Raw genomic sequence first — 13,832 nt, 5'->3', positions numbered from 1 at the left:
ACTAGAGTCCCAGATAGTACAGTAATTTTGACTTCAATAGTATACTAGTACCTTAAGGATGGGATTTTCAAAAATGTTTGAATGAGTGAGGAGCACAAGCTCCAGGGACTTTCAATGGGACCTGTGCACCTAACTCACGCAAGTGTTTTTGAAATCCCACCTTAATGTTTATAATCTCAAGAACTCAAATCATCATCATCCCTAGTTGTAATATGGGACTTTCCATCATCAGATCTCTCAATGTGCATTATAAAGGAGAGCGGTCATTAGCCCCCTTTTACAGAGGGGAACACTGGGGAAAAGTTACCCAGTGGCACAGATAGAAATAGAACTCCGGTCTCCTGAGTTGCAGTTCAGTGCTCTAGCCTCTAGGCAACACTACCTCCAAAGCACTGACAGATACTGACTGAGCTTCACAGACACAGTATCCCCATTTCACAGATGGGAAAATGCAGTAAAGAAAGGTGAAATCAGTTTACCAGTCTTGTTCTTTAGCCACTAAATCCCCATCTCTTGCTTTCAAAAAAGGCAAATCTGTACAGAATATTGTTGGCTTAGCTGAACTGATAAATGTGGCTAGGAACTGCTCCTACAGACAGGAATAAGATATCCAGGAACCCTGCGTTCTTCAGATCATTGTAAAACCTCTGAACAGGCTTAAAATAAAAGCTAGATACCTCATAGCTTTAATTGGATTTAAATTGGACGTAACTTGTCTTGAGTCAGACAAATGCATGTGAAAGAGAGAGGTTACTGCTGAAGAGAGGTACTGAACTAGAATATCCCACTCATTCCAATGTCTTTCCAGCCAGCACCAACCAATTTTTCAGCTGTGCTCTCTCTCCCAATACTCCAGCACAGGAGAGAGATTTTAAATAATTTCCACCATGAGAATTTTCACTCCCTGTAGTACACTTAAAGGCTTATCTGCCAGGCTTTACACTGGGGTAAGCCACAGGTGAATTTGGCCCCATTATTCTAAAGCTGTGTGTGCCTGTCAACAAAAAAACATTATGGTGCTTACGTTACTATAAATGTTATTCTGGAACATAGGTCTCGTGTCGCTTTCCACGTTCCAGAATCGTATGGTGTTATCGGATGAACAGGTTAGAAAAGATCCTGGAGGTAAACAGGACCTGTGATCCTCAAACTCAGGGTAAACCTACATATTTCCACAACATAAGAAAGAGGAAGGGTACAAATTAGTTTACATTCTAAAAACAGAGTGGGAGTCCAGAAGCCTAAGTAACAGCAGAAGTTTGTTCTACAAGACCCCTCTGCAATTCTCCTCTTAAAACTGGAGAGATTTTCTCCCCATCACTTGGCTTTTTTCCTAGGTGAAACTGACTAATAAAAAAAGGGAAGCTGGAAACCTTTGTCCAAATGGGGTGGAGGGGTTTTGTTTGTTTTAAATATAACTCCCCTAACTCAGATGAAGAGATTCTATTGTCATCGATACTTTATTTGTGCCTAAAGGTCCCCATCCTCGCGGTGTAAGGCACAGTATAACATATAGGTCTCCATCAGAACAGCTTTCACTCGAAGTATAAGATCACAACAGGTGGATACAACAGACAAGGAAGCACAATGGAACAGTGATACAGTTATAACGGTAATAGACAAGAGTCACTCTGACCAGCTGTCTCATTATCCCTCTTTCAAAGAGCTCCCCCATCATCAGACTCCTTGCCATGGCCCCAGGAGGAAGATGACAGCCTGTGTATCAGTTCCTCTTCTAGATAAAGTGATGAGCCATTTCAGGGTAGATAAAAGTCAATGGGTAGGTTTTCTACCCCCTCCAAAATACTTTGCCTGAAAATAAGTGCCAGAGTTTGCTTTGGATTTAGGAATCTGCCATGTCCTATCACGAGACATCACCGGGCTGGACTCTGTCAGCACAAAGCTTGCATATGAACACAAAGTACAGGTGTATTTTTGTGAAATGTCACCAGACAGCTACCATGCAACAAACTGAACAGCGACAGTCAATGAAAACAAGTCACTTGCGGCTCCTGTTTGACCACATCAGCTACACAAGAGAGAGAGACAGCGTCGACCAGGGTCATGGGCACCATTAAAGCAGAGCAACTGGAGGCTGCCTAGTTCTATTTTCTGTTGAAAATCTGAATCCCTCCCAAAGATTAACTCTGCCTTTTCCCATCCTCTGTTCTGCCTCAAGCTACTGTACTATAAAGAAGGTTGATAGTATGGTCTGACTAGAGGAAAACCTTTATTATTAACCAGTTACTAGTCTGATATGGAAATAATAGAAGGATAGTAAAATCATCTTTTCTAAGTGGATAGTAAAGAAGTTTAAGGCATTTTTATTCCCCAGAACCACCTTCAGAAGCTCTGTTTAATGGAGATTCTCTCTCCATGATCTCTTTGGAAGTCATTAGCATTGCTCCTTCTGATGGCCAAAGATAACAGGCCTAAGGGAAACGTCTCACCATCAGGACTAAGCACCGCTAGCTCCCGAACTTCAAGCTCCAAATCAGAACCTTTATGCTGTGCAGCCACCATACTTGCCCCAATGAGGACAGAACGGAGCAGATCTTAGAGCTTTATAACTATTTCTAGCACATGAACTACATCTTACCTCAACATTCCATACAAAGGAACTGTGGAAGAGGTCTGACCACACTTTGCCAACTTTGTTTGTGTCTTTAACATCCCAGATGTATATACTGTGGTCTTTATACACACAGGAAAGCCAACAATTGCATGGGTCAAAGGCTAAGGCAATGGTGTCTGGGTAGACAGAATCTGGTCGTCTTAAGAGACGGAGAAAGAGGAATTAGTCTTTTTAGCTGAATTTAAGAAACAAAAAATGCAAGTATGGTATATACAACAATTTCTGTTTTAAACATCTGAAAATCACTAATCTTCCAGCCTACCGGACATCGTAAAACCACAGCTAGATTTTTCTGAGCATGTAATAAGTCTCACAAATGTCCATGCTAGGTGCAATTCAAGTCTTACAGTGCATAATATTATTCTTGGGTTTTTACCCTCTTCCATCCAGAATTTTGTATCTGTGAAAAATCTCTCTGTCCTGGGTACAGCCCAACGGACTGTTTTGATAACGCACAGCTCTGAAAAGCCACCTAGCTATTTGGAAAACATTCATGCCAGTTAGTTACCCTGAAATAAAAATCAAATTAATTATACCTACTTCAGCCGTAAAGTGCTTTGAGATCTACTGATGAAAAGCTTGATACAAAAGCTAAGTATTTTATTAAAACTAAGTTTTAAAAAAACTAAAAATTTATGGCATTTTGGGATGTATAAGTAGGGGCATAGCGAGCAGATCGAGGGACGTGATCGTTCCCCTCTATTTGACATTGGTGCGGCCTCATCTGGAGTACTGTGTCCAGTTTTGGGCCCCACACTACAAGAAGGATGTGGATAAATTGGAGAGAGTCCAGCGAAGGGCAACAAAAATGATTAGGGGTCTGGAACACATGACTTATGAGGAGAGGCTGAGGGAACTGGGATTGTTTAGTCTGCAGAAGAGAAGAATGAGGGGGGATTTGATAGCTGCTTTCAACTACCTGAGAGGTGGTTCCAGAGAGGATGGTTCTAGACTATTCTCAGTGGTAGAAGAGGACAGGACAAGGAGTAATGGTCTCAAGTTGCAGTGGGGGAGGTTTAGGTTGGATATTAGGAAAAACTTTTTCACTAGGAGGGTGGTGAAACACCGGAATGCTTTACCTAGGGAGGTGGTAGAATCTCCTTCCTTAGAAGTTTTTAAGGTCAGGCTTGACAAAGCCCTGGCTGGGATGATTTAATTGGGGATTGGTCCCGCTTTGAGCAGGGGGTTGGACTAGATGACCTCCTGAGGTCCCTTCCAACCCTGATATTCTATGATTCTATGAAAACAGGCAAAGACGCTGTCAAGTCTGATTGGTCTTAAAACCTTACATTGTTATATGCAAAGCATCAGGTTTTAGTTTCTTCAAGCTCTGTCAGAAACTCATTTTAATGTTAACAACACTGGGATAGAGACCTCTGAAAGATGACTGATTTCTAGTCTATTTAATCTTAGAGATCCATTTTCTTCTTTTCTTAAATGTAAGACTAAAACTCACAAACTTTCAGGATCAAATTTTCAGAAATGCTCAGGGTCACTGGCCACTTCTGAAAATCTGGCCTTTGCTATTTAGCCATTATCTTTAGAAGCTGTACGGAGTATTTAAGATCTACAAAGAGAAGGCACTTTTTCCTTCAAGCCAAGTCAAACATAATACACACAGTGAAGCACTATATTTAACGTCAAAACTTTGTACCTTGGTTCAAGCTCTTTGGCTACATCAATGCCCAAGTAGTGAGGTTTCGGTAGATCAGTGAGATAATGCATGTTGTAGGAATGAAAGATCCTCACAGTTCCATTTGCACAGCCACAAAAAATAAACTCCTCACTAACACAAATGCAATTTGCTAGTGATACCTGAAGGAAAAAGTCCACATGCATAAAGTTACGTTCTCGGTTATAAAAAAATGTATTTCTATAAAACAATTACAGTAACATAAGGAAAGCTTAGGTATCCAAAACAAAATGGAATTATTTTACAGTAATTAGACAAGGTGGCATTTTACCTTCAGATCAATCCATTTTTCCAGCATTCGCTTCTCGTTAAATTGACAGAGAAGTCCAGAATAAGAAACACAGAAAGTGTTGCCCGACATTTTCCCTTGCCCGCATGCTACACCACAAAAGATGTTATTGTGAAGTTCTCCCAGAAGTCCAGAGCGACCGACCAATGGCACAGTCTCTTTAATCTGCAATTAACACATTAGTTTGCATTATAAATACTAATACATATGTCCTTCCGACACCTCACTGAGGATCTAAAGAAAGCCTCTGAATAACACTAGGAGATAAGTAAGTTCCTCCTTTTTAAAAATGGGAAACAGGATTGTCACACATATTGATTCATGTTTTCTGGAATCCGGCAAGTATGCAATAGCTCTGTCAAAGAACTGAAACATCCTGCAAATGCGTTTTAAACGTTAATTTAGCAATTTCTTGTCCCTTCACCCTTGTGCTCTGTTGTGAATGTGATCTTTGTAGACTACTTCCAGAAAGCTAGGTTCAAAACCCAGCTAGAGCTACCTGGCCATAGGTCATTCCTGAAGCAGGGCAGGAAGTTATGCTATGATAAAGAGCTTGAGTGTAGGGCATGAAAAGCCTTACTGCTCTTTGGCACCACCCACCTAAAATAATATCCCTGTCTGTTGCAGTGACAGACATGGAACAAACATCTAGTCAGCTGTCTGAATATCCTGAGCACCTTTTTTTAAACTCGTTTACTCCCACTTCCAACTGGTACAGCACACGAGAAAGGTTTACCTTAACTTCTCTTGATGCATCCAAGAACCAGAATTTAACATGGCGGTGGCCAACAGTAACAAAGTAGCTGTCCTCAGAGAAGGATATCGCAATAACTTTACAAGACACTTTGTTTGATGCTACTAGGGTATCTTTCTGTAATGAGACAAAAAATGAGCACCCAATAATTTGTACGACAGATACACAGCACAAGAGACATGGAAGTTATGACTGAATTTCCAATTCCACTACAAGGCCAATTTTGACACAACCCCACTTCATCCTCATCATCATAACTTAGCAATTCATATGAACATTGACATGAAGTACAATTTAGCATACAGTTAATCTGCCAGGAAAGATGGTTTTTCTGACAATTTGGACAAGGTGTTTTTGTGAAACGACAATTCTCCTGAGTGTGAGATGCAGGAACGCTGGAAGCTCACTCGAAATGGGGGGGCCACCACTGCCAGAACCGTGGCCCCACCCCACTCCTTCCCCAAGGCCCCACCACCACTCCTCCCCTCCCCAAAACCCCCATACTCCACCTCTTCCCCCAAGGCCCTGCCCTTCTCTTGCTCCTCTCCACCCCCTCATCCCTCCCATCGCTCACCCTTAAGGCAAGTAAAAAGTGATGGGGCCATTGGACCCCCCCCACCCATTCCGGTGCCCCTGGTGGGGTAGGGAGGAGGAAAAGGTGTTCCAACTTTTTGAAAACATTCTAATGCTTCCGCCACCCGTCTCCTAATAACTCAAAAGCAGCTTGACCTAGAGGCTTCATGTGTATATGGCTGAGCTGGTTCAATCAAGCAGGAGTGCCTTCACTGGACTTCTCTTTTTGGGAGCAAACATACTACAAAAGGTTAATAAAGCCTTTAGGATATGCATGTGATCCTGCAGGCGTTACAATGTATTACTTTCCAAGCTCAGCACGAATGATATGTGATCTACACCGGCTCAAGATGACAGGCCCTAGGTACTTTCATATTACTAGCATGACAGATAATACAGTGGGGAGGCAGAAGGAAAGATGACAGTGAGATCAAATAGGGTTAATCTGGGAGCAGGAGGCAGGATAGACAAGCAAGTGAAGAGGAGAGATCAGATAATGTTCATAGAAGGGACTATTGTGATTATTTAGTCTGATCTTCTGTATTACACAGGCCATGGAATTTCCGAGTTAATTCCTGTTTGAACTAGAGCATCTTTTTTTCTTTTTTTTTTGGGTAAAAGATCCATTCTTGATTTAAAAATTTCCAGTGATGGAGAATCCACTACAATCCTTGGTGAGTTGTCCCAATGGTTAATTACCCTCCCTGTTAAAAAATGTGTGCCTTATTCATCAGGAAAAGGGAGGCAGATAGTCTCGGCAAAGTCCCCTGAAACTTGCCCTTGGTCCAGGAATGCTAGAGTTTGATAATCTTGTAGGCGCATAGCAAAGTTCAGCTGTTTTCCCCAAGTGAGATCGGTTTCTTGGTTTGAATGAGGGAGGGGTTATTTTGATTGCATTCGTTATTATATAGCTAACAGATATATTATATTTTATTGTAAATGCATCAGTAAATTCTTTACTTTTCAGTGAGAAATGACAGAGGCTATTTGCCCTGACATCTGTGGTTCCTTACCTTCCAGTCCCACAAATTGACAATCATGTCATGCTGATAGCCCACTGACACAATATACTTCATGTTGGGAGAAAAAGCCACACAAGCCACTCCATGTTTATGGCCATGCAGTTCAGATACTTGTGTCTTCTCCTCGACGTCCCACACTCGTACAGCTGGTCTGTGCCCGTTCTGCAAGAGTAATTTGAATATGTGCTGCCATTTGAATCGTACACAAAAAAAATAGGAATTGCCATCCCAGATCAGAACAATGGTCCATCTAGTCTGGTATCCTAGTGCAGACAACTCACAGTTCAGCCATTTTAGTCTGTAGTTTAAATTCCAAATTAGTAATACCTGATCAACTGGCCAGAATTCAACCAATGTACAGAGGCCAGAAATCTAGCATCAAAACAGAGGGCACTAATTGGGCATTCCTTCTAGTCTTACTACGGCAGGTTTTCCACGCATACAAGCATTTGCATTGGTAGAGAAATCAGAAATTCCATTCCAAGTGTACGCACTATGATACACTTCACTCACCTCACCAGTAACAATAAATTTTCCATCAGGTGAGAAAGACAGAGCACTCAGCATTTTCCTGAAAGAAAGATATAGCTTTTGTTTTCCCTCAGAGAAAGTTCAGACAGCGCTCACCACAATAAACGCTAAGGTAAGGAAAAAAAACATTCTGATGTTACCCAGCATAGTGTTATTCAAACACACAGTCTACAATAGCTTATCTACTTAGACTGTCAGCTCTTTGGGGCAGACACTGTCTTTTTGTAATGTGTTTGTAAAGCCCCTGGCACAGTGGTGGCCCCATAAGTAGGCATATAGCATCCATGCACAGTATCAGCAGTTACACTTTGTTCGGCTCAGAGTCACATTCCTTTCTCAGCAACCCAAATCCCAAAAAGCAAGTTTGGGATAAAGATACCTAAGCACTATCAAGGTGGTGAGTAAATTAAGCATTGACAATACCTGGAAGTATTAAAGATGTGTCTTTGTTTATTCTTTTTGGGATTTAAAATTACAACCACACACCTGAAAAGAAAGAACAAGACATTTACATTAATAAGTGTTTCACCTGGTTTGTGGAGCGGTGGGGTGTTAGGAGGAAGATGGCATTCTTCAGCATTTGGAAGACTTCCCAGAAAAGGGAACATGTTGCAGAGAAAAGCACATCCTATTTTTTAAAATAAAATAACCGTAACTCGTCATCAGTAAGCCCCAAGTTGACAAAGAGGGTCAGTATCATTATCCCCATTTTGCAAATGGTAAACTGAGGCACAAAGTTGTGACACGACTTGCCCAAGGTCACCCAGCAGGCCAGTCACAGAGTCAGGAATAGGACCAAGGTTTCCAGAGTCCAGTCCAGTGTTCTATCGACTAGGCCACACTGTTATATGTTTATGTTATATTATATTGTTAAAAGGCTTTTGTTCTAACACTAATCTGGAGATTACTACAACAACTAAAAGTGTTACCTAAAATCCCTGTTTCCATTGTTCAGCAATAAGCACTTACCCTTAAAGCACAACTGAATCTGGTTTCAGCCTCTGACAGTGGATACCGATGGTGTTAGTGTCACTTTTGACTAATATTTTAAGTTAAACAGACCATTTAAAGTATAATTTAAAATTTAGGGTTTGTTAAAATAAGCTTTTACAAGGCTAATATTTTGTGTTTGTTTGTTTGTGGGGGTCGGGGGCGGTGTTAAATAATACCAGTGTAAATAGTGGGATTTTAAAAAAAAAAAAAAAAAAGAGACAATCCTGTGGTGTTTATATGTCAAATGCCACAGCATCAAGCCAGAAAATGAATCTGACTGTTAGTTGGCTTTTAACAAGCCAAGAGAAATGCAAAACAGTTAAGAACATGAAGAAAAGTTTTTGATTTTAAGAATTCTTTCAGTTGTAATAATTCAAATCAACAGTCTTTTTGTACTATGTTTGTCCTGCAGCTAGCACAAGGCCGTCCTGGGCCATGACTGGGGTAGCTATGTGCTACAGCAGTACAAATAAATAATAATTTGTAAAATAGGTAAGAATGTTTCTTAAAAATTATTCTGAACATGATTGACTCTTTCCCTCTAATTCAGTGGAACACCATAAAGGAAACAAAATATTTAAAAGTTTGTGTTAAAGAATACAAATTTATTTTGTTCTTTTGAATAATTAATTCCGCAAATATTTTTTAAATTGGCTGTAATATATCTATTAAGTAACCTAGCAAGCTAATTTTGGCCTGTGCCGTTATAACTTTCAGTGGGTTAGCTACTGATTAATCAGGTCCCTTGATTTGCTTAATGTTATATGTTCACAGCACACACACAGAAGTTAGATAAAAACCACACACTCTTGCTGAAAGGTTGCAAAGTAATACGACTTTATTTCTTAGAAACCAGAACGATGACACAAGAACCCTCAACTCAAAAACAGAGATAGAGAAAACAGGCTGCTCCCTAAGGCAGCAAGACATCTCACCCCACCTTGCTTTAAGCTTGCGCTTTTCAGAATGACTCAGATTGCATGCTTTGCTACAGATCCACCCCCCCCCCCCCAGTCTGCAAGCAGGATCAAGAAACCACCCCACATTCTAAGCATGAAAGCTTGCAATTTCAACACAGTCCTCCATACCCCACACCTAACACATTTTATAAACAGCAAGCCAGGCCAGCTGGTAACTATCATACCACGCACTGTCATACTGGGATCAGAGGTCAGGACTCTTGCTTGGTCACTTTCTGGACTCTCAGCATCAGAGACCGAGTCTGACCCTGGAAGTAGGGGTTCTGGAACAATTTTTATAGTGTGGGTGCTGAGAGCCATTGAACCAAACTGTAAACCCTGTATATGATGGAACCCACTTTGAGCCAGAGGGTGCGGCAGCACCCCCAGCACCCTAAATTCCAGCATCTATACCTGGAAGTGGTGGGGTCAATACAGAGGAAAGAAAGAGTATAGCTTAAGCTACTCCATTATCATGAAGCTGACAGGTCTAATCCAGCAGTGATATCAGACTTGTGGATGCCTATGAATGAGGTGAACTTAAAGCACTCGAATACACCTCTTTAGCCAGATCTAGAAGATGTTGTAGTTGTCCAAGAGCTTTCCATTTCCAGCCCTTGGCTGCTTGATGAACACTGTGAGATAAGGTTTAGAGAAGCCCCACAAGGGGAAAAAAAAAACTACTAAGGGCTCACAGCCCTATGAGATGCTGAATGTCTTCATCTTCTACTGAGGTCAGTTGGAATTTTGGTGCTCAAGCATGCCTCTAGCTACTCTGAATATGCTTACAGTGGTAGCTGATTATGTCATGGGATAGGATCCAACCTTTACTCGTGCAAGCTGTCCCATTAGCCTCTGCTTATGTAAAGCCTACCTGAGTGACAAAGGGCTGTAAGATGGAGCCCTAAAGTAATAGTGAAATAACATTACTGCATACACACAGTTGGCAAAACAACCAGGGTCCGTGTCCATTTTTTTCTCTGTAAGTTGCAGTGGTTTCTATAATCATGCAGGTAGACACACAACATAAACTTACACTTTTTCACATTTAGTTATATAGTACACTTACCCTGTAGGATATGCTATCTGCCCGGTGTTTGGATCACAAGCTAAACCACTACTGGTTTGGGTAGTTATTCCCAATACTTTCTCAAGCATAACCTGCCCAAAAAAGAGGGAAAAATATTGAAGTCTAGTACAGTCAGAACTATGTAAGAGCTTATTTATAACTCCCAATTATTAGATTCTTGACGCAGTTGTTCCAGCAACCTGGAAGGCAAGGTTTCCCACATCAGGTAAGAGGGAACCAATAAAAATTCAAGCAATCAATCATGTACAATAAACGAGCTTAACACTGAACTTTCTTTAAAAATGGAAACATTGCTTAATAGCCCAAATAATTAGAGACTATATGTTCAGGCTTTAAAACAGTGGCTGGAAATGTTTTTTTCCCTATTCTTCCAAAACCAGAGATCAAAGTAAGTATCTTAGGCTATGTTTATACTAGACTCTGCTGGCATAGTCCCCTAACACAGATGCAGCCTACACTGACAGAAGGACTTCTTTTGCCTGTGCAAGAGCACCACCTTCCCAATGGACACTATACTCTTCAATCAGCGTGGCTGTGTCTACACTGGGGGGTTTGTCGGCATAGTTGTGTTGATCACAGGAGTGGGGGTTTTTTTCTTCACACTCCTGATTGATCCATCTATGTCAATATAAATTAAGTGTAGGTACTTATCAAGCCCCCCCATTACCATAGTATCTGAACACCTCCCTATCTTTAAAGCATTTATCCTCAACACCCTTGTGAGGTAGGTAAGGCAGCATTATATCCCCATTTTATAGCTGGGGAACTGAGGCACAGAGGCCAAGATCCTCAAAAGTGCCTAACTCCTATTGAGAACCTTTGAGGATCTGAGAGACAGAGTCTAAGGCCTGGTCTACACTTACAAATTAGATTGACCTAGCTACATCAATAAGAGCAGCGAAAACATCTCCTGCCCTGATTGTAAAAGTTAGGTCAACTTAATCACTAGCATAGATACAGCTAGCTCAACGGAAGAACTCTTCCATCAAACTAGTCAGTATCTCTCGGAGAAGTGGATTAACTAAATTGACAGAAAAACCCCTTCTGTCGATGCAGGAAGTGTTTACATCACAGTGCTACAGCAGCAGCACCATAGCTGTGCACCGGTAGCATAGAAATGGCCTAAGTAACTTGCCCAAGGTCACACAGGAAATCCATGGCACGGCAAGGAGACCATAGGAATACAGCTCCCTGCAAAGGCTTAGATGTCAGTGATACAAACTGTCTGAAGGGGAAACAGAATTGTGAATGCAGGTCTTGGTAGCTTAAATGTTTTATTCAAAGATTCCAATCTGTTACGTTTGAAGGGAGGCTGTCAGAACAAGTTTGTTTAAAGAAAAATTGGCTTTGTAGAAATCAGTTTTCATGATTTTCAAAATATTGTAATCGATTTTTTACAAAAATTAACAGTTCCTGTTGCATTTCTAACCCATATGCTGCAGCACTGCACTGGGACACGAGACCCTAAATGAGATATAAACAAGAAAAACAGACCAATCAGAAACTGTAACTTCACTTAAAAAAGATACGTTTACATCAAGACAACTAACTCACTGAAAAATTCTAGTGGAGACAAGACTCTGTGGTTTTTACTTCAGTCGAGGTCAACCAGAACTGAGGGAATAGCTTTATCTTCACTGTTAAAAGGTATGGGCTTTTTAACCTCGAGGTAACTAACACGTGAGCTATCCCAAGACAAAAGCATAGTGAAGATAAGGTGTTTTATTTGTACCGTGAGGTGAGGCCGACCTCAGCAAGTCTACCTTGCTGTAAAACTGAAATATTTAATCTTCACTGTGCTTTTACCTGAGGATAACACATTAGTTACTCCCATGCAAAAGACACACCCGTTTTGGCAGTGAGCACAAGGTTTATAGGGCTGATCTTGTCAAGATAAAAAACTACCCATGCTGTCTCCAGGAGGATTTTACAGCAAGTTAGCTATCTCGCTGACGGGGGAGGTAAGGAGTTGAATACAGCAAAGAGGAATCCCAAGAGTGCAAGAAGCGAACAAACCGCCCCAATGGCATGACAGATTGTATAACCCCTCAAGCTGCTGAAGTGGCCGAGGGGGCGGGTTATTTGTAACTTGTACCATATGTGTGTAACCGAGAGCCCTGCTCCCACTGAGACACAACCCCCACCCTCAACACACACACAGCCACACACCCATTCCCCAAAGAAGTTAGACCCACCCAGCTCCTACAGCCCATGCTAGGGGACACTGGTGGGGCAGGGTCTACATCTAAGGGGGGGGGGGGCTGAGACAGACACCCACAGGAGGGTCTCAAATCACTGCCCCTTTTCACCTCTATCTCCCCAACCCAATAAACCCCCCCCATCACTTCCTTAGTCCAACCCCCCCACGCATCCCCAAAAGTGTCTCACGCCCCCTCCCATCTCCCCAAACCCCGCCTCTCATGTAGCCCCGCCCCCTCCCCAGTTCTCCTCCCCCGCATTTCTCCCCCAGCCCCGCCCCCTCCCCGTCGCCCCGCCCCCTCCCAGTTCCCCCCAGTTCCCCCCAGCCCCGCCTCCTTTGCATCTGCCCACCCCTCCCCGTCACCGTCTCGCTGGGGCCCCGCCCCCCTCAAGCCCCGCCCCTCAGTGCCTCAGCCTCTCTCCCGGTCATCCCGGCCCCTCACCGCCTCCTCCGGCCCCTGGTGCCTCGATCTCCGCCTCAGGCTTAAGAGCGGCGGCGAGTCGGCGCCCCCGCTCCGGGTGTAGAAGCCGCCGCCGGACCCTGCCATGGCTGCGGGGCCCTCGGCGCCCCTTCGCCCCGGCTGGACCCCCTGAAGCGGCCTCTACCCGCAGCAACCGCTCCGAACTGCGCGCGGGCACCCGGCTCCCCGTCCCCATTGGCCGCCGCGCACGCCAAACACCTCCGCTCGCAGCCAACGGCGGCGGCTCTGCCATGAAACCCCGCCTCCGTAACGCCCCAATGGGTGACGTGTATGCTAATCATCCCTCGTTCCGCCCATAGAGGCGGTGCTACCATTAAATCCCGCCTCCCGTGAAAGATACCGTGCGTATAATCTAGTGTGGGGGGCGGGGAGGGAACCAATCATTTTCCAGATCAGCCAATAGTGGCGGAACTACCGTAAAATCCCGCCCCCTGTCTCCTCGTAGGGGCTGTTTCAGGTCTAACCCCCACCAGGGGCCTGAAGGTTAAAGGTTCGAATCCCAGCCCCCACTCAATGCCATGAGTTAATTATTTAAAACCCAATTAATGAATTAGCACCAGTTATAAGCAATTAAACCATGAGTCTGAGAGGAGAAAACTGGAGCCCAATTGT

The 13,832-nt window shown here is 43.1% G+C and overlaps 1 protein-coding gene and 1 non-coding gene across 4 annotated transcripts in view; both read right to left on the bottom strand.

Moving 5' to 3' along the window:
• Nucleotides 1-13,381, bottom strand: part of WDR62 (WD repeat domain 62) — a 41,963-nt gene extending 28,582 nt beyond the window's left edge. For all 3 annotated transcript variants that reach the window (XM_073321606.2, XM_073321607.2, XM_078850075.1), the window contains exons 1-10: nucleotides 13,182-13,381; nucleotides 10,519-10,610; nucleotides 7,921-7,983; nucleotides 7,480-7,537; nucleotides 6,958-7,128; nucleotides 5,354-5,488; nucleotides 4,600-4,782; nucleotides 4,290-4,450; nucleotides 2,600-2,774; nucleotides 1,025-1,162 (exon numbers count right to left, since the gene is read on the bottom strand). In XM_073321606.2, coding sequence (XP_073177707.2) covers nucleotides 1,025-1,162; nucleotides 2,600-2,774; nucleotides 4,290-4,450; nucleotides 4,600-4,782; nucleotides 5,354-5,488; nucleotides 6,958-7,128; nucleotides 7,480-7,537; nucleotides 7,921-7,983; nucleotides 10,519-10,610; nucleotides 13,182-13,286 — 1,281 coding nt within the window. In that variant the 5' untranslated portion in view covers nucleotides 13,287-13,381. The remainder of the gene's footprint in view (nucleotides 1-1,024; nucleotides 1,163-2,599; nucleotides 2,775-4,289; nucleotides 4,451-4,599; nucleotides 4,783-5,353; nucleotides 5,489-6,957; nucleotides 7,129-7,479; nucleotides 7,538-7,920; nucleotides 7,984-10,518; nucleotides 10,611-13,181) is intronic.
• Nucleotides 1,926-2,067, bottom strand: LOC140902384 (small nucleolar RNA SNORA16B/SNORA16A family). The gene has a single exon (XR_012156059.1). It is a non-coding gene; the product is annotated as a small nucleolar RNA SNORA16B/SNORA16A family (small nucleolar RNA).
• Nucleotides 13,382-13,832: the final 451 nt, after the last annotated feature.

The sequence above is a fragment of the Lepidochelys kempii genome, chromosome 23 (genome assembly GCF_965140285.1).
Source record: "Lepidochelys kempii isolate rLepKem1 chromosome 23, rLepKem1.hap1, whole genome shotgun sequence".
NCBI classification, from domain to species: domain Eukaryota; kingdom Metazoa; phylum Chordata; order Testudines; family Cheloniidae; genus Lepidochelys; species Lepidochelys kempii.
This window is presented reverse-complemented; position numbering and strand designations above follow the sequence as displayed.